This window comes from Mesoplodon densirostris, chromosome 2, assembly GCF_025265405.1.
Source record: "Mesoplodon densirostris isolate mMesDen1 chromosome 2, mMesDen1 primary haplotype, whole genome shotgun sequence".
NCBI lineage: Eukaryota > Metazoa > Chordata > Mammalia > Artiodactyla > Ziphiidae > Mesoplodon > Mesoplodon densirostris.
This window is the reverse complement of record NC_082662.1, coordinates 119,275,507-119,301,873: the sequence shown is the minus strand read 5'-3', so window position 1 is coordinate 119,301,873 and position 26,367 is coordinate 119,275,507. Positions and strand designations below refer to the sequence as shown.

At 48.9% G+C, this 26,367-nt stretch overlaps 2 protein-coding genes across 4 annotated transcripts in view; one reads left to right on the top strand and one right to left on the bottom strand.

The window, feature by feature from the left end:
• The window catches only part of DCAF8 (DDB1 and CUL4 associated factor 8), a 43,377-nt gene extending 31,622 nt beyond the window's left edge, over positions 1–11,755 (top strand). For all 3 annotated transcript variants that reach the window (XM_060090800.1, XM_060090799.1, XM_060090798.1), the window contains 7 exons: positions 3,662–3,734; positions 4,269–4,326; positions 4,838–4,945; positions 6,326–6,456; positions 10,015–10,134; positions 10,536–10,652; positions 11,273–11,755. In XM_060090800.1, the coding sequence (XP_059946783.1) occupies positions 3,662–3,734; positions 4,269–4,326; positions 4,838–4,945; positions 6,326–6,456; positions 10,015–10,134; positions 10,536–10,652; positions 11,273–11,389 (724 nt within the window). In that variant the 3' untranslated portion in view covers positions 11,390–11,755. The remainder of the gene's footprint in view (positions 1–3,661; positions 3,735–4,268; positions 4,327–4,837; positions 4,946–6,325; positions 6,457–10,014; positions 10,135–10,535; positions 10,653–11,272) is intronic.
• A 1,844-nt stretch (positions 11,756–13,599) lies between these two features.
• PEA15 (proliferation and apoptosis adaptor protein 15) lies at positions 13,600–23,788 on the bottom strand. The gene is made up of 4 exons (XM_060090797.1): positions 23,628–23,788; positions 17,366–17,539; positions 15,817–15,972; positions 13,600–15,663 (listed from the first exon to the last, which is right to left on the bottom strand). Exons 2-4 carry the CDS (start codon positions 17,535–17,537, stop codon positions 15,599–15,601), a joined length of 393 nt encoding a protein of 130 aa, XP_059946780.1. The 5' UTR covers positions 17,538–17,539; positions 23,628–23,788; the 3' UTR covers positions 13,600–15,598.
• Positions 23,789–26,367: the final 2,579 nt, after the last annotated feature.

Below are 26,367 nucleotides of genomic sequence, written 5' to 3'. Positions count from 1 at the left end.
GCATATTACTAAGTGAAAAAAAAAAGCCAGTCAGCCAATCTGAAAAGGCTACATGCTGTATGAGTCCAACAGTATGACATTCTGGAAAAGGCAAAACTGGAAATAAGAAAAAGGTCAATGGTAGCCAGGGGTGGGGTGGGGCAAGAGAGATGAATAGGCAGAGGACAGGATTTTTAGGGCGATGAAAGTACTCTATGATATTATAATGATGGATATACATCATTATACATTTGTCCAAACCTGTAGAATGTACAAGAGTGAACCCTCAGGTGAACTGTAGACTTTGAGTGATTATCATATGTCAGTGTAGGTTCATCCTTGGTTAAAAAAAAAAAAAAAAACTACCGTTTTGATGAGTGATTTTGATAATGGGAGGGGCTATACATGTGTGGGGGTAGGGAGTGTATGAAAAACCTCTATACTGCCCTCTCAGTTTTGTTGTAACCTAAAACTGCTTTAAGAAAATAGTCTTAAAAATTAAAAAAAAATTTTTTTTTAATGTCAAGGTCCTGTCCTGTGTGCAGATAATAAGGGATTTTTTTTGTATTTATCTTTGTATCACCACTGTCTAGCACAGAGCTTGGCAGTCTACACTGTTTTTGTAAATAAAGCTTTATTAGAACACAGCCATAGCCATTTGTTCACATACATCCGTGGCATGCTATAGTGGCAGAGTTTGGAAACTGTGATAGAGACTGGATGGCCTGCCAGCTTAAAATATTTACTGCCTTGCCATTTAAGAAAAAGTTTGGGGCCTCTCTGGTGGCACAGTGGTTAAGAATCCACTTGCCATTGCAGGGGACACGGGTTCGAGCCCTAGTCCAGGAAGATCCCACATGCCACAGAGCAGCTAAGCCTGTGCACCACAGCTACTGAAGCCTGTCTGCCTAGAGCCCGTGCTCCCCAACAAGAGAGGCCACCACAGTGAGAAGCCCACGCACCGCAACGAAGAGTAGCCCCCACTCGCCGCAACTAGAGAAAGCCCACGCGCAGCAACGAAGACCCAACGCAGCCAAAAATTAAATAAAATAAATAAATTTAAAAAAAAAGTTTGCCAACCCCTAGTCTCAAGCATCATATCTAGAATATAGTAGGTTCTTAATAAATACTTATGGAAGAAAGGGGAGGGTAGGTAAGGATTTCCTCATAAAGAAGAGCATTGGATACAGAGGAACACGGAATGGTCCATACAACAAGATATTGAATATTTAAAATTTTTTAGTAATTTGATGACTTGGGAAGATAATGATGTCTTAGTGACATTTGAGAGCTGTTGATTTAGACTTAGTTTAGAGGGAAAAAAATCTGATTATCAGCTGCTATATTTGCTGAAGAGTAGTAATGGTAGTACAGCAGTCTCCTATTTGTCTTCTTTTTTTATTGGTTCATTTAAAAAACATTTCCTGGATAGTCTATTTATGCAAGATATTAATGGATTATGGAGAATACTTGATTCGTTCGTTTATTCATCCAGCATTTACTGAGCATTTGTTGTGTGCTAGGTACACACTTGATTAGACATAGTTTCTGCCTTCAAGGAGGATTCAGGAGAAGCAGATATATATAGGGATTAAAAATATTAAGTAACTTACCCAGTATTGCTCATCTAATAAGTAGCATAGTATCTGAACTCAGTTCAGATGCCTTAAATATGGTGGAAACGATTTCACTATGCTGTTCTTTCTCACAGAGGAAATATTAAAGACAAATGGGAAGTATTTCAGGTAGAGGGAACAATATGTGTAGAATTAGGATAACAAGATGTGACATGGTATGTTCAAGGAAGCATAGTTTTTTTGTTTTCTGTATAATGCATAGGATCTTTGAGAAGTGGTAGGCAGCCATACTAAGTAGTCTGGACTTTATTTAGTAGAAAGTACAAAATCACTGAAGAGATTTAAACAGGGAATTTACATTAAATTTTTCATTTTAGACATAATTCTGGTGACAGTATGAGCAAAGAAATCAGAAGGTTACTATAAATAATGTAGGCAAAAAATGCCTAAGGGTGGAGAAAGCAGATATAGTCAAGAAATATACCCAGGAAGTCAAATTGACAGGAAAGAAACTAGATACATAGAGAAAGGACCTGATTTCTGGTTTGGCCACCTGAATTTAGGATGGTGCCATTAACAAAGATTTGGGGGAAAGGGTAGGTCTAGAATGATCTTAGCTTAAAAAGGAGAATGATTTTACTTTTGGGCATTCCATTACAACATTCATTTGGCATGTGGATATAAATCTAGAGCTCACTCAGAACAAGTGTGGGCTGGAGACACAGATTTAAGAGACATATCCACATATAGGTGGTAAAGTGTTAATGGAATTTGATTACCAAAAGAAAGTATAGAGCAGAATTCTTCCTCCCTTTTGAGTCTCTGGCCTCTTTGAGAATATAAGGAGAACCATGATCCCTTCTCCCAGGAAAAATACACATAAGCACAGTTTCTGGGCATTCACACATACTTGAATGCTAGGTTTTAAAATTTCCTTATGTAGAATCAGAGGAGAACTTAAGACCAGACCTTTGAGGAACATACAGCATTTAAGGGGTAGACAAAGACAGGCCCATGAACAACATTAAAGAGTGGTTGGACATCAAGGAAAGAAAGTGTTTCAGGGAAGGAGTAATGAACAATGTCAAGACAAGAGAGAAAGACCTAAAAAAGTATCTTGTTGGTATTGGCAGTTAGATTACTGATGACTTTAGCCAGAGAAGTTTCAGTAGTGAGTTGAAGGCCAAAGCTAGATTAGAATGGAACGAGAAATGAATAGGAGGTGAGGGAGTGAAAATGTTGAATGCAAATTGCTCTTTTCAGTAATTCTACTACAGGGGGGAAGGACAGAAAAAGCCAGAGTAGGAAAGGTCAGTGGAAGGATTTTTAGAAATGGGCAGACAATGGTGAGGAAGAGGACTAATCAGTGAGAAATGGACTAATCAATCAAGCAAGGTCCTTGGAGGGATGAGATCAAGAGCAGCTGTGGAGGGATGAGACTGAGATTGGAGGAGACTGATGGGTGAAGACAGGGACTAGATCTGTCTTGTTCCTCACTATACTTCTAGCACCTGGCATAATACTTGGCACCTAATCCATGTGTCATAAATAGTTGCACAAATGATTAAAGTTTGGATTGGAAAGATGAGGAAGGTGAAGGTAGTTTGATGCTTGATGAGAATGAAGGAAGGAGAGAGTGAGTCTTGAGATATAGGTGTTGGTTTGTAATAGTTGTGGGAAGAACTAGCCAAATAAAATTTCGAAAAGGGATTCAAGACCCACTGACTTACATAAAGCATGGTCTCTGCCCATGAGTAATAAACTGTATTGGGGAGGCAACATACATGCAAAAGGCTCTATAATAATGTTATTTCAGTGCAGATAAACAGTAAATGATATAAAAGCTGAGAGAAGAGATAAGCCACTTCAAAATAATATAATTTAGAATTACTACTTGAAATGAGAAGTACCTGGATAAGAGTTCTGGTTTGGAAGAGGGGTGGGAGAAGATTTTTGAGGAAGAACCTGAGCCAGAAGCTTAATTGGGGAATGTCCTTTATCTGTCCTGACATCCAGCTGACTGGTGTTACTGCCACTACATCGAATTGCAACTTTTCAAGGGATGTTTGTAAATTTTGACCTTTTCATTGCTTCTTCCACCGTAGGATTTATGACCAGAGGAAAATTGATGAGAATGAAAACAATGGAGTACTCAAGAAATTCTGCCCTCATCACCTGGTAAGATTCATGAAGGGCCAGTGGCTCCAGGCTTCCCTGACTCAACCCCAAGCCTGCCCCCAAACTTGTTGGTATGGTGGGAAGAGCTTGGACTTTGGAGTCAGACACCTGGATTTGAATCCTGGCTCTACCACTTACCAGTCTTGTGATCTTGGGCAGTCACCTTACCTCTGTTAGCCTCAGTTTTCTTATTGACAAAATAGAGATACAGATAACTGCCTTGTACCATGATGGTACGGCCTAATGAGATAATATATATATATAATGGCTAGCACACAGAAGACAACCAGTAGAAAGACCTCTCCCCCCGAGGTGGTCAAGTTTCATCAGTTGTACTCCTGTCTCTATCTCTCTGTCTATCTTCCTCTCTCTCCCTCTCCCTCCCTCTCTCTCTTTTTCTCTCTCTCTGTCTCTATCTCTATCTATCTATCTCTGGGAGAAGATATAGGGGAGTTTGAAGGAAAACCTGTTTCCTGAAGATGGTATAACAAATGGGGGGGTGGGGCATCAGTCAGTATCTGCTCCTTATTGCAGGTGAACAGTGAGTCCAAAGCAAACATCACCTGTCTTGTGTACAGCCACGACGGCACAGGTACGTGAGCAGGGCCCAGCTCCTAGGCTGGCATGCCCCCTCTGTCTAGGGAGCTGCTGAGCCAGTGAGGCATGTGCCCTCCAGTGCTCACCACTGTGCTATAGCTCCGAGTGGAGCAGCTGGGGAGTGGTTGCTGATGGTGAGCACACAGCGGGAGGATGCAGCAGATGACCCTTGGAGATGCCAGGCGCTTGCAGAATGCTGCAGATGATATTTGGCAGGGCTTGTCCTAAAGCCCAGGCTATTTGGTTGAGCAGGTTCTTATGCCTTTGACTCATTCCTGAACTAATGGGTATGATCTTCCTGAGCATTCTGCTACCCCTGGGTTGGCAGCGTGTTCCTAGTCTACCCTACACACCTGAATTGCCTGCTGTTCCAACTGAGTAAGATGGGTGCTATACCTGGGTGTTAGGAGGGGCACTACTGGCAAGAAGCCCCGCCCCAACCCCCAACTCCTGGTCCTAGCTTTCTTCAGCCTTTGCCTTCACTGCTGTGTGCTTGTTCTTGGCAGAGCTCCTGGCCAGTTACAATGATGAAGACATTTACCTCTTCAACTCCTCTCACAGTGATGGGGCCCAGTATATTAAGAGATATAAGGGCCACAGAAATAACGCCACAGGTGAGACTGTCTTTCTAGGTTTCTGTACCCCAAGTCTGTTGGTTTGAAGAACCCCAGTATCTCATGCAGGTTGTGCAAATAAGAGCTACCTAAAGGAGTAGGCCATCTGTCACCAAGTGACAACAAGCTTAATTGGGCTGGAGTTTTCATAGGCCCTCCTGTGCTAGAGGAGAGAGGGCTCAGGAGCATTTCTCACCACTACAGTGATGTTACTTGGTTTGGGTGTAAGGAGACTCGACTGACTATATTTTTCTTATGATTTCAGGTAGCTTCAGGATTAAAAGACTTATTAGGGAGTTTGCGAAAGCCCTCCTTAGTGGTACTGAATTGCCTAAAATAGGGGGGTGAGCTTGTACTTACAGGGAAGAGGAGGAAATAATTCTTTTGAGTGAGGCAGAAGAGGAGAAATGGTGATAGCACCTCACCCAAGTTTGCAGTGACGATTGGCCTTTTTTGTTCTGTCTGTGGTTCCTAAACTTTGCTGTACAATGAAGTCACCTGACAATCTTTTAAAGATACTGAAGCCTGGCTTCCATACCCATCCATTCTGACTTAATTGGTGTGGGGTGCACATTGATTAGGATTTTTAAAAAGCTCCCTTTGATTCTAATGTACAGAAAAGTTGGAATCACTGCTCTTTGTTGCTATTAATGCTCCTATCAGATGTCTGCCATAATGTTGACTGGGTAGAGCAGTTAGTTTTCCTTTTTCTCTTGAGCTGGTGAGAGGAGAGGGAAAAACCTGTACTTGGATCTTAGTCCTTGGGCATACAGAAGAAAGTGTTCCAGTCTCATGATTGGTATGGAACTGGACGTAGCAGTTGGGACTCCTGGCTTCTCTTACTAATTTCAGGGGGTGGAGCCCTGTTGTTCAGAGTCTTGGTAACAAGCACAGTTCAGGTGCTTCTTATAGGCAATTGTGGCATATACCTTCATCAGTCTTAGGTCACCTAATGACCCAGGAAGCATTGACAAGGTACCAGTGAAGCATACGTACCAAAGATAATCCTAGGGCATAAGACAGTGCTGCCTAGGAGTGGGCAGAGCTGGGGCCATTCAGGTTGGGACAGGTGAAGCGTTAGTGAGGCCTATGGTTGCTCCGTAGGATGCAAACTAATGAGACTGAGGCTGTTGCTAAGGACTGCAAACTCCTCAGCTCTATGGATCTCTTTAGGAGAATATAAATAGTCTCTGGAACTGGTGTGATTCTTATTCTGTCTATTATACATGCATAATCCCTTGATTTGTTTTGTGAAAGTGAAAGAAATTCTTTGGCTCTTAGCTGATTTAGATTTGTGAATAACTAAATTTCCTGTGAGGTAAATATATGTCGGCCTGATGCCAACTCTCATGTGGTTTATTCCTTCATTTGTCATTTCAGTAAAAGGCGTCAATTTCTATGGCCCCAAGAGTGAGTTTGTGGTGAGCGGTAGTGACTGCGGGCACATCTTCCTCTGGGAGAAATCATCCTGCCAGATCATTCAGTTCATGGAGGGGGACAAGGGAGGCGTGGTGAGTATGGTGTGCTGGGCTGGCTGGCTCCCTGCTCTCTCCAGTCATTAAGGTAGGCTTTAGCAGGGTCACTGAATTCTCACTCTGACAATGTAATACCACGTCTTAGAGGTCTAGCCAGCTAAATAAAAAGACAGTATAGTCTGGGGGTGCTGAGGTTTTAATGGAATATTTTCTTCCCTTTCCTGTCTTCTGCTCCTCTACAGCACGGTTTATTAAGAGGAGAAAGGGATTTTAGGGAAGAACCTCTGGCCTGAGTGAGGTATCTTTAGGCATGGACCTTTTCCAAAACAAAAGCATTAGCGTTCAGGGCACACCATCCTACACACTGTAGTAGGTAGCTAAGTAGTGATCTTGAATAGATCCTGGATTAGCGGATACAAGCTAGAAGGAGCATTTTTTTCTGACAGTTGGGAAAATCAGAATATGGTCTGTATATTGATACAAACACACATAATATATATGCATATATAGGGAGAGAGAAACATGCTCCCCCGCCGTGACCATTTTTGTTGTTGTTGTTGTTTGACTGATATACAACCCATGATCATATCATAGTCTGCCTGTCCTTTGAGTTCTACAGACAGCCTCCATAGAGATAGGGCAAAAAGGAAGCCTGAGGATCGTGAGTTGGGTAGTGAAAGGTGGTCAGCTCTTAGGTTGTATCTAGCTAACCATAAATTTTTTTGTTTTTTCTTTTTTGAGACCTAGAGTCAAGAAGGATTCAGTAGCTTTCTATTACAAGGTTTTCAGACTGCAGAAGATAAGAAAGAGGCAGTTTGGGCAACTGCATTTTACTGACTACCCAAGATAGTCTTGTTAAGAGCTTCTAAGGGATGGCTGAGATGCTTATTCTTTCTTCCTTTTCATTCCTCCTAAGCTGTGGGGAGCTACAAAGAACCCAGCCATCTCTTGATGAGGTTTATCCAGAGCGGTTTTAGAGTTTAGAATGGTTCATTGCAGTTGGGATTGCTTCTTGTGTGTCTCTTGTCCTGGTGTGAGGCTATTTCAGACTTTCTTCTGGTTTCCTCTAAATTTTGGGGACCTGGGACCAGTATAGACCCAAAGCTTCTATGGCTTGAATATAAGTGGAGAAGAGTCTGGAACTTGAAGGTGTGTCTCACTGTTGCCTGCTTCATTTCCTACTTTTCCATAGGTCTTCTTCTATCATCTGTAGTGAACAAACCCAAAACACTGGAGTCTTAGTGAGAATTCTACAGTAGGCATGTAGTCATAAGAAAGTCAAAAGGGGCCAGTGAATCTTTTATTGATCATAACCTATTGTCTTGCATTCCATTCTAGAGAGATGCAGGGCTGAATGCCCTCCCCCAGGCCAGCACTTGTCTGTGGTCCAGAATCACTCTACAGGCCAATCTCCTTTTAGCTTAGCCAGTGTCAGGGTTTGATGATTAATCCAGGTGCTCAGGTTGGGAGGGCATTTGTGTGGGATGGGTGGACCCCAGGCCTGAGTTTTAGTGGTCATAAGAGTGAGGTACTAGAACAAGAGGTATAAAGACTGCACCCTGCAGCGAGATTCCTGGCTTGTTGCCTCTGTGTAAGCTGAATGATCTATGTGGTCCTCACTTGGCTCCTTCTGATTTTTTGTGCTAACCTCCAAGCAGTGGGGTCACCAGCGCCAGCCTGAATGCAGACTATATCATTAAGTAGACTATTAGAACCAGAAGGGATCTTTGAAATTCTCATCCACCTTGCCCGGGTCTCTCGATTCTGTTTTTGGCTCAAACTCTAGTCCTCTCATTGTTTGCATTCGGGGCAAGGGTGGGGGATGATGTCAATCCTTAGTCTCCCAAAAGCACTTTGCTCCTTTATCCCATCCCCTGCATCCCTCAGCCCAGTCATCTAAGGCCAGAGCTCTTTTCTCTGCTCAGGCATTACTGACAGGATAAGTCCTGGCATGCAGACAGGTCGGGTGAAGTGACCAGGTATTCTGGCCCAGAAGCTCTCTGTTGGCTTCCCCTGCAAGCTCCAACTCAGGTATTATATGTAACTTACTCTCTTGCCATTGGCTTTGTCCTTAGTCTTAAGTTCCAAGGAATTTCTCCCCTGTGCCTTTTTATTTTGCTGACTTGTCAAGCACAGCTAGGTCAGAGTTTAGAAGGGTAGCAAGGGCTTATCTGGAGATGGGTGAATGAGTTCAAGTTTGTAGGTGTTAAGTTGTCACATATCTTTTGATAATATTTTCTGGCAGTGGAGTTTTTCTCTCCAGTGCCACCTCTGCTCCAGATGCTGGAACCTCTTCCACACTGCCTAAAAGAGCCCAAATATAAACTTTGTAATGAGCTGGTATGTGGAATAAAAGAAGAAAGAAGGGAAATGTGGTTTCTGCTTTACTCTTAGACTCAGACTTAGCTTCAGTGTTTTCTGAGAATTTATTTGTAAAATGGAAGACAAAGAAGATTGGAAGTTTGTATGTCAGTTTTATTTTCCATGCTGACCCTGGCTTCCCATCAGCTGCTCTCTGCATGTGCAGGCGAGGCAGAGAAGGTTGGTCCAAAGAGAACTAAGAGGCTGTTTGCCAGGGGTTGTTTCCTTGGACTGTACTGCAGCTGTAAGACGGGGTGGGGTGGGGTGAGGTGAGGAGTGGCTAGGACCACACCTTCTTCCTTCTGGATGCTTTTGCCATCTATTCCTCATCTGACTAAAAGCCCAAAAATGCTTTAGCAGCTAGATCTGGGACCAGCTCTTCCGGTGGGGGTGGTAGCTGCCCTGCTCTGCCAGGAAGGCTGATGTTTCCAAGTCAGACAGCAGGGGGCATGGGTGCCTTTGGAAAGAAGGAGGCTGCCTAAGCCAGAAGATCTTCGCCTTGGCTGCTGTAGTTCATTCCTCCTGCTCAGTGAATATATCCAGAGGGTGGCTGAGCTTGAGGCTGTGGGTGCCCCAGGAAGCTGACTCACTGTACCGTGCTGTCCTATAGCTGAGCCTGTTGTGCTTTCATGGCAGGCAGCAGAATGCTGTCTCCTGGGGTGTGCAGGGTTCTCAAGCAGATATGTGTCTCCACTACCCTACTACTCTTCAGGCTCAGCCTCTTCCCAGCCTATGCCTTCTTCCAGTTCTTGTAAATAGTGGAATGTAATTGTTCTCTGAGTCTTCTCTGGGGGCTCAGCAGCAGCTGCTGCTTTCTTCATTTTTAAAAATGTATTTGCCACTTGGTGAAAGCCACTGAGATGTTTTTTTCCAGACTGGGGCAAGTTGGAGCTTTGGAGGCTGGAGAGAATGAGGTCATCTGAACCTCACTGCCTTTTTGTGAAGCCAGCAGTATGCTTGGCCAGTCACCCGCCCACCCCTAGAGCTATGTCTGAGGATGAGGCCACCCCTACCTAAACCTAGGAAGTGAGAGATAGGCCTGGTCTTATACCCAGTCTGTGTCCAGTGTTACGCCGAGGGCCCTTTGGCCTAGGCTTATGATGGGTGGGCCTGTCTTCCCAGCAGCTGTCTTAACTTTTATCAAGGACAGTTGTTTGGTTCAAGGTGAGTAGTGGGTTTTAAACCGTATTGCCACATACCCCTGAGCCTATGTTTTCCTTTACTCCTGACCAGGTAAACTGTCTTGAGCCCCACCCCCACCTGCCTGTGCTGGCAACCAGTGGCCTAGACCATGATGTCAAGATCTGGGCACCCACAGCTGAAACTTCCACTGAACTTACAGGGTTAAAGGATGTAAGTAGCTGACTATAGATTTCTTCTTTCTGCTTATCCACATACTGTTAGGAGTTTTCATTGTCATAGGAAGGAATAACTTGCTGTACAGTTCTTTAAAGGCACTGCTGTAACACTCTCCCCCACATTCCTGTCATTGCCTCTCTAGGAACAGTCCCAGTCCAGGGGTCCAGGGTGCAGCTTTGAAGTGCATCTAGTTCATGGTAGAGGGAACATCTTTAGGAAGAATCATCCATCTTCTCAGTGGATGAACCTGGGGCATCCTTTCTTAATCGAATCCAGCTATACTCCAGCTCAGTAGTTTCTAAGGGAATATTTTACTGGGCTAGAACACCAGTCTTTTCTGATCAGGTCCAGGGTTCCTATTCATTACCCACTTCCCCAACGCTTTTTGGTTCCAGGTGATTAAGAAGAACAAGCGGGAACGGGATGAAGATAGCTTACACCACACCGACCTATTTGATAGCCACATGCTCTGGTTCCTCATGCATCACCTGAGACAAAGACGCCATCACCGGGTAAGCTGGAGTGGGAAGTGAGCTCCCAAGGGCAGTGACCCTCTCAAGAGGGTAAACTGTTCCAGGGCATACTTCTCACTGCTTTAGGAGGAATCAGGTGGAGTTCGTTGGGTTTCCCATCCATTATTCCCCATCAGAGCTTTGATGTAGCCTTGGAAGAGCCACTAGCAGAGATAGGTGGTGTCTGCTTTGTGTCCTCCATCACCGCGCGCGCACAGGGCTGTCTTCAAAAAGGCACAGGCATGAGGGGTGGGGAAGGAGTGGAGAAGAAATAAGTCGTCTCAGGTGTCTTCTGTTTTTTCTCTTGTGCCAGAAGAGGCCTAGGGCAGGGGTTAGCAAACTGTGGCAGTTTGGGCAAGTGCCTGCTTTTTGTAAATAAAGTTTTATTAGACTACAGCCACACCCATTCGTTTATGTGTTGTCTGGCTGCTTTCATGCTATAACAGCAGAGTTGAATAGTTGTGACAGAGATACAGCCCATGAGTCTAAAATATTTACTGTCTGGCCCTTTAAGAAAAATTCTGCCGACCCCTGGCCTAGAGCATGTAAATTATAGCTAAGATCTAACAGGCTTGTCCTTGTTCCAGGGAAATTACTAATAAGCCTTTCCCATCCTACAGCGCTGGCGAGAACCTGGGGTTGGGGCCACAGACGCAGACTCGGATGAGTCTCCCAGCTCCTCAGATACATCGGACGAGGAGGAGGGCCCTGACCGGGTGCAGTGCATGCCATCCTGAGGCCTCGTACCCAGGAGAGGCAGGCTGGGGCTGCCAACCCGATCCTGCCTGGGCAGCCCTTTCCTGTCCCAGGCTCTAACATTCAGCAGAAACGCACTTTGGACTTTTTTGCTTTAGATTTAAAAAAGAAAGAAAAAAAAGAAAAAAAAAAGACATCCCAGGAGGACAAGCCAGAGGGGAGCAAACCTACAGAGTATCTAGAAGTGGGAATTGAGCCCTGGAATGGGGTTCCATGGAGAGGTGCATAGGACTCGGCAGAAATGGCCTCTCCCCAAAGCCTTTTTTTTGGGGGAGGGGGGAGCCTATTTTGTTAACTGGTTTGGGGTAGGAAATGGGGTTTCCTTTTCTTTGATCTCCCTTGTTTCTTGGGTGGGGGGTGGGGGGATAACTGGCTGTTCAGTACCAAGGGGCCAGACTGGGGGTGGTAGAAATGCCACTCTCTCTTTGGTTTAGGTTTTTGACTTTTCTTTATTTTTTAAAATTCTATGACAGTTGCATTCTTCTTCCCCCTGAGCAACCAACCCCATCCCAGGATCGTGTTTTTCTGGGGAGTCCTTAGAGCCCCTAACCATCCCACACTCTTCACTTTCTTTTCCACCCCATTCATTCTCTGTACTTATCACAGTGTTTTGCACTTGATTATGTATCCTTCACTCTCTTCATCCCATCACCCCCTCAGTAGGTCTGGTGAGGGAGGTTGGGGGGAGGTGGGAGGAGGGACAGAAGTGGAAGAACAGGAAGGTGGTTACCTCTTCTGTTACTTAAAAAAAAAAAAAAAGTTGTTTGGTGGCAGCAATCTCCCTGTCCCTATCACTGTTAGAGGCCTAATTTTATATCTATAAATATATTAAAAAGCAAGTCAAAATTGGATGTATCACGTTAAAATTATTGTTGAAGTTTAAATACCTATATATTCTCTATGACTGCAATAAAGGGACTTACAGGAGAGAGTGAGTGAGAGTAATGATGTGGAGGTATCACCTGGGGTCAGCCTACCCTCTGTGCATGGCTACTGGAGATTAGGGAGATTAACCCTTATGTTTTAGGAGGCTCAAGAATGGAAGGATCCTGAATTCTGCCCTTTCCTGCTTTCCTACCATGGTTTCAGGGTTGGGAAGCCCCTTTCATCTCTTTGCTCCAGATATCCTACCTCTGCTTAAGTCTTGTGGAGGTTCCCAGGATGGCTCTGCTAACCAGAGACTGGCTCATCTTCAAAACTTGACTGAACTGTGACTTCAGGAAGGGTTCTGCGACTGCAGACCGTCTCTCCTAATACTGTGTGTGACAGAAGAAACACTCACTCTTACCTTTAGCTGCTTGATTCTTTAAACTATCCAACTCCACACCAACTCCCTTCCTAATGGAAGAGTATAGGGAAAGACCTCCTCGGTTTGACTTTATACCTTGTCCACCTTTTCCTATCTTGGGACTGGAGGACAAGTCATTAATCTAAGGATTGAGTAAGGTGGATGGGGCTCAGACACCTATTGTATCACTGGTCACTAATTATGAAAGTCCCAGTTGAATTCTTGCCCTTAACTGCTTTTGCTGCTATTTCTTTGCCCCCAAGCAGGAATTCTGCATCCTGGGACAGTCAGATTCTACTAGAACAGGCCAGGAAGGAAGGGAGGAGTGAAAGGGTGGAATTCCCAGATACTCCTTCCTCCTGCCCCTTTTCCTAGCAGCTCTCAGACCAGATGTTAGCTGCTATACTTCCTCCCTGAGGTAGTGAATGTGTGGTGACTGTGAGTGGTCTGTGTTCTTATTGCTGGTGGGGTGAAGGAGTGGGCTGAAACCATGCACTCTGGAATTTGTTGTGTATTTTCTCTCAGTAAAGCCTTTTTTTTTTTTTTTTTTTTTTCCTGACTGCTGCTGTGTGTGTGATATGTGAGCCATTCATTCATGATGGGCTATTTTTGTTCCTTTCAGTATAGGTGCCTGGCCCTGGTCTTATTAGTTTTAGGAAGTCCAGTCTGGGATATCCATGTTTCCAGTGGTTGGGCTCCAGTGGGAGACTGTATAAGTGGAATAGGCCCCACAGTTCAGTGATACGTAGAAAATGAGAGAGGGTAGAGATCCTACTAGGGGTATTTTCCTGGCCTCTGTTCCAGGCTGCAGTTAAGGATTTGGGGGTAAATTTTGCTCTCCCTCCCCAGTCATCCAAAGGCTTAAAAATCCCGGTCATTCACACAAATTTAGAATCAGTTAGGTACAGTACAATCAATCACCTTTATTCCAGGGTTAGAACAAGGCCGTGCACACTGCAGACAGAGGAGCACAGGATAGGGGCAATCTCACAGCAGTATAGGGGGCGGGAGGGCAGGTTAGTCTTTTTAGATTATTTTGCCTTACAGAGAAATTGCTAGACTCCGCTGAAAATGACCCTGTCTCCCTTCTCCCATCTCATCCTCTTCTCTCTTCAAAGGAAGGCTCTTTATATATTCCCTCCCTCCACCCCCTTTCTCTCTCAGACTTGTTCTCACATAACATATCCTGGCTTGGAAGGATAATTCCTGCTCATTTCCCCCCTCCCAATTCTACAAGTCTCTCTCTCTCCTTGAGGGAGAAGCCAGACAGGACTGGGGAAACTTGGGAAGGTCCTTTAAGGCAAAACTGTGGAGTACTCGAGGTGTATGTGTTAAGGCAGGTGTCCGCAGCAGTGGCCAGAGGGGACAGGCAGGTTGGGCTGGGCTAGGCTAGGATTAGAGGGTGCTCTCCAACCAGTCTGGCTTCTTCCCTCTTCCAGTAGCCAGCTCTCCCCTCCACTAAAGTTTTGCTCCCACATCCTAGAAGCTCCTAGCTTAAACTTTCTCTAAATAGCCTCTTGAGATTGCATGTGAATTTAGTTTTAAAAAGTTTTTTTTGTTTTGACTATGTAGCAATTTGACTCTGCCACTCCCTTCACTGTGGCATTCCCCTTCCACCCCCGTCCTGGCCTAGACAATAAGTTAATGCCAGACACCACAAAAAAGGGCAGACGTGGCAGTGCGGGTTTAATCTACATATATGTAGAATAGATATGTACACACAGTTAGCACGGTCAGGGTGGGGATGGCTCTCTTGGGACAGGCAGGAGGCTGGGGTCACTGTACTCTAGTGATTTGGCTAGGAGGCGTTCACAAGCCCAAGGTGCCAGGATATTGAGGGAGAGGGGTTACCGAGTCCCCTCCTGGACTGAATTGGGGATCAGTGCAACGGAAAACACTGTAGTTAGCTTCTTCCCTTCTTTCTGGCTTGGGGGAGAGGGGGTTCTAGATCATGGAGAGAGGGAAGGTTGCCTGCGATAACCACGTTGGGACTCTGTTAAGTGGGAGCAGGATTGGAGTTAAAACCTAAGGATCTCGATTCCCCAACCTCCCCAGGTTCAGGGGACTCCTGTGCAATAGTCTGAGTAGGAATAAAGGAGTGGAACGGGGAACTCCTCTCTGCCTTCATCCCCACTCAGGCTCAGTGATGGGGCATGTTCCCAGCACAGTCTCTCCAGAGTAGAGGTGGGGGGGGGTATCTGATGCTGGGTTCTCCATGGGGTTTGAACTTTGGGGCCAGGGAAGGATCCAGTGATCCTCTCTCTTTAGGTCCCTGGCTCATACCCACCGTAGGCCCATGAGAGGGGAGCAAAAAGGGACCTGCTGGTGCCCAGGCCCTCCAACCTGAGGAACTACTGGAAACTGAACTCCTCAGCCAGTCCAGCTTTGGGGTACAAACACAAACTCTGGCTTTTCTTTGCCCCTTCCAGGTGGGGGTTGAGTAGCCTCTTCATCTTCCCTCTCACTGCTTTTCATTAGATTCACCCACCTCTCCCATGCCTCACTCCTACCTCGCCGCCTCACTGTAGGAAAATACAGGCCCTTTTCTGCTCCCACACTTTAGAGAGGTGGGGGATGAGTGGAGGAAAGGGAAGTAGGAGGAATGTGCCTATTTCTATTTGCATAGAAATAGCCCCTAGCTCCCCCTAGAGTGGGGAAACTGAGCTCCCCCACCCCCAGCCCCTGACCCCCATCCCCTCACGAGGAGGAGGAACTAGATGAGCTAGACATATAGACAGACAGCCAGAGCGTGCGCACACGCACACACACGCGCACAGTAAGGGGGTTAGGACCAGGTTAGTAAGTGGGTAGATGGGGGGGTGCCCTTGCCCCCTCCCCTGGAGGATGGGGGAAGAGAATGGTCTGATGAAGGTCCAACCTTCTTCCTCTTCCTCCGCCTTGCTCAGGCTTTCTTCGGTGGAGGAGCCAATTTGATGATCTCTTCCTCAGAGGGCTGCCGGATAATGTCTGGGGGCAAAAAGGGATGTGTCCAGGGGCAGAAGTCATGGGAGGCCGCAGGCAGGCTAACTGATCATGAGCCTCTGTTCCCCCAGAATTAAAGTATTCCACAGACAATCCACGGGAAGGGCAGAGGTACATATTAAAGGCATGGCCTCTTACCTTTGTACTTCTTGGCACTGGGGATACGGGTTAGCTTGGTGTCCAGCTCATCTTCCTCAGAGATCTTCAGAACACGGGTTCTGTAGTCCACCACCATAGTGAGTAGGTCAGGACGGCGGGAGATCTCAAAGATGTGCTCGATATAAGAGAGGTTGTCTGGAGGAAGGCAGGAGACTGAGGGTCAGAGCTAGGCTGTAGAGGTCAGCTTCCCCTACACTGCTGGATTAGGCTTCAGAGACCAAGACTGAGTTGCTCACACTGGTTACTGGAGGAGGCGACACTGGAAGAAGAGGGGCAACTAAGCCAGGAAAAGAAAGCTAAAGCACCAAAAAACAGTACAGAGACCTATCCCCAGGAAGGGCAGATCACTGATGAGTGAAGTTTCTAGATTACAGATTTAGAATGAGGGATTTAGGTTAAGTACCAGGTTCCACATTGAGTGGAGGGGAGAATAGAAAAATTAACCGGGCTTCCAAATACCCAACATCCACCCTGTCCCTCTTTCACTTTTCCTCCAAGCAAGCATCAGAATTTCCCAGCAGCACATGTGGGACCAGAAAGGTGGGATCTGTAGACAACCCAGGAGAGATTCTGGGCCTAGTGAGAAGGGTAATTCTGAATGAGAAGGCACAGACATGACCAGAGGGATGATGTCCATGGGTTGGCCAGTTCTAGGAGGTTGCAGATGCCTTCTTGCCTGGCTCCTCCCCTCTACTGCAGCAGTCCCCTAAGTCAGCGGTCCCCAACCTTTTTAGCACCAGGGACCGGTTTCGTGGAAGACAATTTTTCAATGGACGGGGGGCGGGGCGGGGCGTGGGGTGGTTCAAGCTGTAATTCGAGCAATGGGGAGCGAGCAGTAGATGAAGCTTCGCTCACTCGCGCCCACTCCTCACCTCTTGCTGTGCGGCCCGGTTCCTACCAGGACCGCTAGGGACCCCTGTCCGAAGTGTGGCGTGTCCTCCTTCAGCCTCCCTCCCTTCATTCCATGCTACAGATTAGTATCTCTGAAGCACCTTCAGGTCACTCACCTCACCTATCAAATGCCCTGTCACTCAAGGCCCTCCACAACACAGTCTTAACTTACCTTTCCAGCCACTTCTAAACATACTATGTTCCTCTGCCTAGCATGTCCTCCTTTGGATCCTGCCTTTGAAATCCCACTTGCCCTTCAGGGCCATCTTAAATACCACTTCCTCCCCACAGCCCTTTCCAGAGCAATGGTCTCTAAAAGTGAATAAGAAAATGTTAGAATTTGTGGTTTTAAGTTTTATCATCACTTTTAAGTTCTATTTTAATGTTTTATTATATATATGATTATAGCACAGTAGGATCTGAGTAACATTTTTTGCTGAATATTTTTACTGAGAAGGGCACCGTGAAGAATGTAAAGACCACTGCCCTAGAGCCCCTCTACTCTTAGAGCACCCCTCTTATCCTGCCTTGTCAGAAAGGAGTGCACTTTGTATAGGAGCTCTGAGCTCATTTCTATTTGCTGAATGAACTGAGCCCGAAGGGCCGATGGTAGGATGCCTGTGTCCCCCTCCCCCACCTTTGTCCAGCTTGTTGTGGCTCTCCAGGAAGCTAAACCAGGCACTGCCAGTAGTGATCTCCTCGCTCTTCTCACTGGGGATGTCCTCCTTGCAGGCTGACTTGAGCTGTTCCAGATCTTCAAGGGTGATGTTGTTGGTCAGGTCCTGGAGGAGGGTCCCGTACTCGGCCATGACTGGCGTTGCGGGGAACAAAGGGAGAGGAGGCTGAGCTTGAGGTTCACGGTTTGGTTCACTCACTGGCCCTACCCACCTCTCCTCTACCCTACCAGGCAAGTGCCTGGAACACAGAGGTTGGGGAGGCTAGGACTGGAGGGAGAAAAGGAAGACCCTAAGGGAGGTAGGGGTAGACAGGAAGAAACTGGGAAGCTAGGGGCCAGGCTGGAGTCTAGAGTGAAAAGTCACACCTCCTTCTCCCCAACATCTTTTTTCTTCCTTTCCCCCCCCCAACAGTAACCCTGGCAACAGCTCCCCGACTGAGGAGGCGGTTACCATAGCAACCTGCTCCCGACTTTCTCACCCGCTGTCTCCAAGTCCCCCCCAGAATCGCCCCACCCACCTGCAACCCCTCCCCCTGTCAAACAAAACAAAACACACCAAAACGACGACCAGGGAGAGGCTTGCTGTGGCAGTGAGAAGCTGAAGAGAAGGGGCTGGGGGAGGTTGATTGGAGCTCATGTTCTAGCTTCCATTCTTCCCAGAAGCAAAGGGGGTCCCTCACTTCAACTCCCCACCACCCCACTAATGACTCATTTTGGATAGATGCCTAGTTGCCTGGTCAAATTGTCCCCTGGCCCCTCCATGCTCAGCCCTGTATTCAGTCATTAGGTCTCGGGATTGGGGTGGGGAGGGTGAAGCAATAGGCTACCCCCACCTTTGCGGAGCCCATTTTCTCCCTTGATTGCTGCTGGGCCTCTACACAGCCCTTTCTCCTAGCCTTTGTGCTATGCCTACAGCCCCCGCGCCCAAGAATACCAAGCGGCTGGCTCTGGCCCCCTGCCCAGTTCCCAGGCTGGCTGGGTGGCAGGGAGAAGGGGTTCAGATGCAGCTTTGGGAAAGTCTGGCAGGAAGGGGGCCGCCACTTCTGCTTGCATCAACATCCGGCTGGCACTACCTTCAGCGTGACCTCCCACAAGGGGCTGGGGAAGGCTGGATCTCATCTAGGCCTTCACCACATTCCTCTTCTATGAAGATTTTTAGGTGAAAAGGGAGAGGACACTCAAGGCCCTCCTTCCACTAAGATAGGAACTGTGGCTAAGACAGGAAGAAAGAAGGTCAGACCTTAGAAAGAACTTTCTGGATTTGATAAAATGTGAAACTCTAGTGGTGAGTTTTGAAAAGGGGCTTTTTTCCCCCACAATGACTATATATTTCTTTTATAATTGGAAAAATAAAGCATTTTAAAAAGTAAATTATGGCATAAACACTGTGGCTAGACAAAGGGGTGGGGCAAGGAGCTAGATGACCTTGTACTTGACAGACTGCCCACAGATTACCCCAACAATGGGCTGGGAATATAGCAGAAAGGGACTAGTTGACACACCCCATATTCCTTATTTCCACCTACATGCAGGGAAACTGAGGGAGAGAAGCATGCACCCAGGAGGCCCCATTCCCAGCCCCCTACTTGGACCAGAACAAACAAGCCTCCCTTGGTGGCAGGCACTGTGACACAAACACACAATAAGCCAGGCAGCAGGGCCAGCATGAGCCCCACAAGAAACAGGCACTTATACACATGCTCACTTGCACACCCAGGTGCAACCAGACAGAGGGCCCAGCGGTGGCCCTACCAGGCTGGGCCAGAAACAATGCTCTCTGACTGTCAGCACCAGGAACCGTCTCGCCTTGAAATCTAGGTCACAGCAGCAGGCTCTGGAGCTCAGCGCCCTGCCCCGCCCCCCCCCCCCCGATAATCCAAGGATAGAAAAGGTGGGGGGGGGATGTAGACAAGGGGAATGATGGGGACAGGGTTCAGAGATGGGGATAATAATGGAGGTGGGGCGTGAAGAGAGCTGAAGAGAAAAGGGCAGCATGGGAAGGAGGCAAGATGCCCTCAAGAAGGCTGCCCCAGCCGAGGAGACCCTGCAACCAAGCCCTTAGCTGGAAAATGGGACAGACTTTAGGACCATAGTGCCCTGCTTTCACATAGAAGAAGAGTTTGTAAATACAGAGATCCTGTGGGAGGAGTGTGTGTGTGTGTGTGTGTGTGTGTATGTATCTCCTGGGAGGAGTTAAGATTCAGGACTCTGAATTGAAAACACAGACTTACAGGGGAGGTGGGCGGGAAGGGATTAACGTGTATTAGACACCCACCCACAAAGGCTGGGGGCGGTGAGTAGGAGCTTTCTGTGAGAGTGAAACAGATACGAGGAGGCCCCTAAGAGAAATGGGGGTGGGAATGTGTATGTGCCAGAATCCTCTGTATGGATGCTGATGCCTGGGTGTGGGCACAGGTACAGGGAGGAGGCAGTGTGGTATCCGTGGGTGTGTTTGGATGTTCTGGTAAAATGGGTGTGTATGTGCCAGCGCTGGACGTGTGGCTTTGAGTGTATGTGGTCTGTGTGTATGTGTCTGACCAGCTGAGAGTATGTGTAAGAAGGCAGATAATCACAGGCTCACACCCAGAGAAAAGAGGAAGGGGAAGGGGAGCCTAGAGAATGGAGGAAGAGAACTGGTGTTGGGAGAGGGAAAGAGACTGAGGCTGCAAATGAGGAATCCTTGGTGGGGGAGGGGCACAGGGAGCACACAGAGTCCGCGATGAGAAGGCTGCAGCCTCAGCTCAGTGGTTACCATGGCAACCTCAGTTCTGGGTGCCCCCCCCCTTCAGTTGTCAGGACAATGACACCACTGGATAGGAGGGATGTGGGGAGTGGTGAGCAAGAGGAGACAGAAGGGGTAGGAGAAAGGCCCGGTAAGGGAGCAGGGAAAGGCGGCCTCGGGTCCTGCCTCCCTGGAGAGATCCCGTTTGCCCAGGCCTGGGTGTGGCAGCAGGGGCAAGGGCAGGGGAGTTTGGGGGAAATTCCCTTACTTGGTTCTCAAGCTTCCCTGGTCAACCATTGTCCAGTTGTAGTCTGGCCATGGTAGGTGGGGCTTGGCAGAAGCTTGGCTCCTTCACCCTCCATGTTGCTTTTCTCACCCAAGATTTAGAATTCCATAGGGCCTATAGAGAAGTCTCCTGCCCTCATAGCTCTGAAGAGTCCTCCTGATCTCTGGAACAGTGCAGAGGCTGCCCGGGGAACACCAGGCAGCCTGGGCGGAGGCCACTCTTGGGACAGGATACTTGGGCAGGAACCGGGAACCGGGGCTGAGGCTGCCAGGAAGTCCGTCCCCTTCCCTCCCAGATCATTCTGTGCTCTGCTCACCGCTTCCTCACACCTTCCTTCCTTCCTTCCTCCCTCTCCTTCCGAGCTGGCCCCAGGTGGGGCCCTGACAAAAGTCAAACCAACTGAGGATGCTGAGGAAGAGGGGCAGGAGGTAAGGATTATATTCTGACCTTCTAGGGTAGTAGTTGGGAGCATGACAGGTGGGTGCTCCATGGGCCCTGGGGGAGGAAGGGGCGGGCCCTGGGAACACTTGGAGAGCCTAGCAAAACGGGATAACCACCTGTGGAGGAGGTGGTAGCACCTGAAGAATTTCTGTGCATTTGGACATTAATTTATGATTATTCTCTCCCTAGCATTTGGTTCCAAATCCTCAGTAAATTTACAAAGCCTGAGGATTAGGAGGTGCTATTCCTCCCTCCCGCACATCGGCTGCAGCTGCCTAAGGCTGAGGGGAACTGCAAGGACCTGGAGATCCCTGCAGTGGGCAGGAGGCGGCCTGTAGGCACTCGAGTCTGTCAGTCTTGTTGCCTGGGGTTTGGGGTGGGAGGGTGGTAATCACAGCAAAGCAGAGGGCTGGGAAGGGAGAGAGCAGGGTTCCTACTTTAAATTTTATCTGGGCCCCAAATTCAAGCAGTCCTGTAGTTCGTCCCTAATTATTCCTTTACTATCATACTCAACTGACTTCTTCCCATAGCTTCTATTCAGCTTTTTGGGGGGAGGGTGGGGGGAGGATGCCTTTATTTCTGTAAAGTAGGAAGAAGAGGGTTCTAAGGCTCCAGAGTCAGCCTGGGAATGAGGGGGTGGGATAGGACACCTGGACCTCAAAATGTTCAGTCCAAGAAGCAAAATGGGTTACCCCTGGCTACAAAAACAGGGTTAAGCTTTAAGCCCTTAGTCAAGAGAAGAAGGATCGGACCCAGGATGAGAGCATCAGAAGATAGCTGGCATTGGATCAGGCCAGGCAGAGGAGAGGGAATGGGGCCTCTACTGCTCTCTACTCATCTGATTCTCTCTCTTCCTCCTTCTGTTTCTCTCCCATCTCTCTATCTCTTCCTCATCTATTATCTCTCTCCCTAGTCTTTCAGTCTCTCTTTTCCTCCTTTCCTTTCAATGGGCTTTCATCCTGTCCCACCTGGTGGTAGCCAAGAATACTTAGGACTCCTGGGTTCTGTGACTTGGTATCCCCATTTCAGTAGTCAGAGCTACTCTACTAGGTATACTAGGAAGGAGTGAGTGTCCCTGCTATAAAGAGATAGAGTAAGTTTAGTGGGGAAGGGCCTGGATTGGTTGGCTGCGTACAGGTTGGTGATGTCCACCATTGCACTGTGGTGGAGGCTCTGTGTGAGAGAGTGAGGGGATGGCATGCCAGGGTGTGACTCTGGTCCTCTTCTTCATGCATGACAACACATGCACACATGATGGGCACAGGTGTCAGGGAAGTGAGGAACTAGGCAACCAGGGCAGCTGGCAGCCTAGGGCATCTCTGGCAATTTCCCCAACGGAGTGTTTAACCACAAAGGGAAGAGCAATTAAAGCTAATCACTCCGACAGCCTGGAGGCCAGACACATAGGGAAACAAAACACACATATTCAGCATGTTTCCCCTAACTCCCAGTGGTCTCACCACCATCCTGCTCTCATCCTCCCTAATTTCTGAGCCTCTGTCGTCCATTCCCCAGCACTCTCCCCACTCATCTGACCATCTCTGACTCTCACTTCCTTCCCCTCCCCATTCCCTGACTGTATCTCTGTCCCTCTGTGTCCCTCTCTTGATGTCTGTCTGCCTCTCACACACATTCCCCTCATTCTCTCTCTCTGACTTGGGCCTCCATCCTTGGCTGACTCATACTCATTCTTTTTCTCTCTCTCCCTTTCTTCCATCCCCCCTCCATCCCTTGGCCACTCAGATGCCCAGAAGCCAGCCACTCCTAGCACCCTAAGCTCCAACTGGACCCAGCAAGAGAGGCCACCAGCAACCCCTACCCTCACTACTCACCCAGTTTCAAAGCACCAGGCTCACTCACTCTCAAGATCCTGTCTCCCTGTCCTGGATTGAGACCAGGATTTTCTACCACGTTTTCTCACTGTTTTAAAGAGGGGCGATCTGAAGCCCAGGGCTGGGAGAAGATGCCCAGAAAATCAGGGTGGACTTGGGGACGGTGGCCCCCACTCAGCTGTCCTGTTAGACTGATATTCTGCCAGGAGACTTGCACATGGGAGACAGTGGGAGTGAGGTGGGGGCTTGGATGCGTAGTGCAGGGCCCTTTGTGATTTGCTTGTGCAGTCGTTGTGTGTAAGAGTCACATGGGTGTGTGTCACCGTGTGTGCTGGCGTGTCTCTTGTAGGTGTGTGTGTCCCTGTCAGTTTTGACACAGATTATATGAAATTAATTAGGGGCTTTACGTTAGCTACTTCTCTCCTGTACACCCCCCAGCTCCCGACTCCTTCCCTCTGGACAAGCCTTCGACAATCCCACCTCTACCCCCGGTGCAGAGGACTGGGTGAGGGCACGTGGTGCCAGCCGCTGGGTTTGAGCCCTCGGAGCAGGGGCGGCTGCCGGCGGAACTGAGGCAGGGCTGGGCCGGGAGACCGCCAGCCGAGGCGAGTCCAAAGCCAGAGAACGGGAGGGAGGGGCGGGAGATGGCCCGGCCGAGCCGGCTGGGCGGGAAGCAGGCTCCATCCTAATCCCCAGGCCCCGGTCCGACTCCCAAACTGCTGGTCAGAGTGGAACGGGCGGCCGGAGCCACGCCGCCTCCAGCACACACCGCGCTCGGAGCGCACCGACAGAGACGGAGCCCGTGGGGCCTGACTCGGAGCGGACCCCTCCGGGGCCCCCACGCTCCGCATCTGTCCCCAGGCGTCCCGGATCGACGCCCCTCCAAGCCCAGACCCCCAAATCTGCCCCTCCCCGCGACACGTCCCCTCTCGGCCCTCTCACCGCCTCCGGGGCTGAGCGCTCGGGGAGCGGGCACTCCGGCGTCCCCGGTTCCTGAGCAGCGTCCGGAACCTCCTCCTCGGCTCCCGCCGCCGCCGCCGCCGCCGCCGCTGCTCCTGCTGCCGCCGCCGCCTCTTCCGCCCGCGGAGCCAGAGCCCGAGCCCAGCGCCGCCTCACCCCACCCGGCTGGCCCGTGATGTCAGAGCCGGGGAGGGGCGGGGGGCGGGGAGCGGCGGGAGAGGGGGGAGGGGAGGCAGCAGGGGGCTGGGGTTCTGGAAGACTCCTGGGACGGGGGCAGAAGTGCGGGAGGGCTCGAATAGCGACGCCGCCTCCTCCCCTAAACAGCGAACCCCAATTCTCAGATTTAATTCTTCCCAAAGGGACACACTCCTCCCCTTACGACCTTTCGGTGACCACAGTGGCTGGGACCCTGGGAGGCAAAGAGTAAGTTAGGGTTTAAGGGTTTGGAAGTCGTTTGGCCTCTTGATCCTCTTCGATGCTTGACTCAGTATTTGTAAAAACCTCTTCCCCTTATGGGTCAGGGGAGCCGTAGTAAAAGACTGCTCAGATTTATCCACCTTGGAAGGTGGGGGAGGAGGAAGGAGTAGGGGCAAGAAGCAAAATGGGGGCCTCCTTCGCCTGCTCTGGAGCCACAGATCTTCTCTCTGCAGGATGATGCCAGCTGGCCCCTTGTGTTCCTCTCACCTTTCCCAAATATACCACCCTCCCGCCTTCCCCCCACCATGATGTAATTTTATTTCTGGGGAGAAAAAGAGCAGCAGTGAGCTCAGCATGCAAATATAGACAACTTGCCGAGCCACGCTCAGTTCTGTCTCCTAGCCCTGCCCCGCTGCCCAGGCCCAGCATGGCCCCTCTCACTTCCCTTCTACCCCAGGGACTTTCCTCCCCCAGATTCTCAGCCAGACTGAAAGAGGGAAGGAAAAAGATGATCTGTTATCATCTCCAACCTAAGAGGTCTCTCCTCAACTCTGGCAGAGCCTGGCCCAGGGACAAGGTCTGAGCCCCATCGGTGTCTGTGCCAACTCCAGGAATGCCCCGGCTTCTCTTCAGTTCCAGCCTGGCAGAGACCCCTCAGGAAGCCTCAGGTGAGCCCATCCTTTCTTGAGTCTACACTGCCCCTAGAAGAGGCTCAGGCTGCTGCTGCTTTGGATTTCACAGCCCTTCTCTTTGCTTTCGCCATCCTCTTCCCCCAGTGTGCCATGTCACTGCCCCTTTGATAGCAACACACCCTCATAATTTGCCTTTGCATATATCTCATTTGTTCTGAGTGGTAGGGCCAGAACTCATTTTGTTGACCCATCTCTGAGACTCAGAGAAGCTGAATGACTTATCTACAGTCAGTGAAAGGTCCAGGTCTTTCAGGTACAGGGGATTTGGGCTTCATGCTGACTCCGCTCCTTTCTTAGGCAGGTTATGCCTCTGAGCCTCATTAAGGGCAAGACAGGGACACTGATGCCTATCTCACAGTGTTCTTCTGAGTTTTAGAAATTGTTAAGTCTCTAGTGACTGGCACAGATGGGTGGTTAAAACATGGGAGCTATTATTTAGCCTGGGGCCTTCCACTGACCTATGCTAGAGAGTTAAGTTCCATAATATTTTTGGATTGGCCCAGTGCCCGTACTGTGTATTAAACATTTATTAAATGGGTGCAAGTTGGATGAATACGTGGTTTCTACTCTATACTCCTGCCACCAATTCCAGGAAGACTTCCTGGATTTGTCTGTGGAGGGTGAAAACTTCTCTCACCTCAGGTCTCATTCTTCCATACTCAGAGATCCTCTAAGTTGTCCAGCAACACGTTTATACCCAATCCATGAAAGCTGTAACATCTGTTAGTTACGGGCTTGTTCAGTTGTTTGGTTCCTCCCCCCGCCTACTCCTGACTCCTTTACACTTACCCCAGCCTGGGCCTGTGCTGGAGAGAATGTGGGTCCTTCCTGCCAAGATCGCCAGCAGGCCTAGGTCTGGGGGATGCCCTTTGAACAAAGCTCAGCGCCTCCTCTGCATTCCCATGGCCACCACTCTGATCCGTGTTCTCCCACCTCCACCAGATTATTATAACTGTCTGATAAGAGTTGGACTCCCTGCCTCTGGTATCTCCGTCAGCTTCCTTCCCTCCATCCATCCTGCTCATCACTGCCAGATTAAACGTTGCCCTTCCTCCCCAGCTCACAGGACTAAATCCAAACACCTCTGCGACCTAGCCCCGGATGCCCACCCAACCTCGTGGCCACCACTTGAACCTCTCTTCTTGTCTCTTTGGTCTACTCTGTGCCCCAACATGGCACACGCATTCTGGCAATGCTTTTGATGTTTTCACTACTTGAAGTGTCTCCTCCCCAACTCCTTTGCCCTAATCAAATCCCACTTAAGGCCTAGAAAATGCTCACTTTATGAAGCCGTCAAAGCCCACTCTCATCTCTCTCTTCTGAGGCCATTCTATTCATTTGTTCCTTCTTTTAACAAACATTTATTAGGGACTACTTTTGGTGTGCCAGGCCCTGTGGACACAGAGAAAAAGCCTGGGGTCCTGCCTTCAAGGGGCTCACAGTCTGGTGGGGATGACAGACGTGTAAATGAAGAGCTAGTACTAGAATAGAGGTGGACAGAGAGAGTGCAGTGGGACCCCAGAGGAGGGAGCTGCTGGAGGGGCCACCTCTGGGCAGGCCGCACCAAGGAAGTGTTTTTTGGACTCAGTCTTGCCATTCAAATAAGAGCTGCA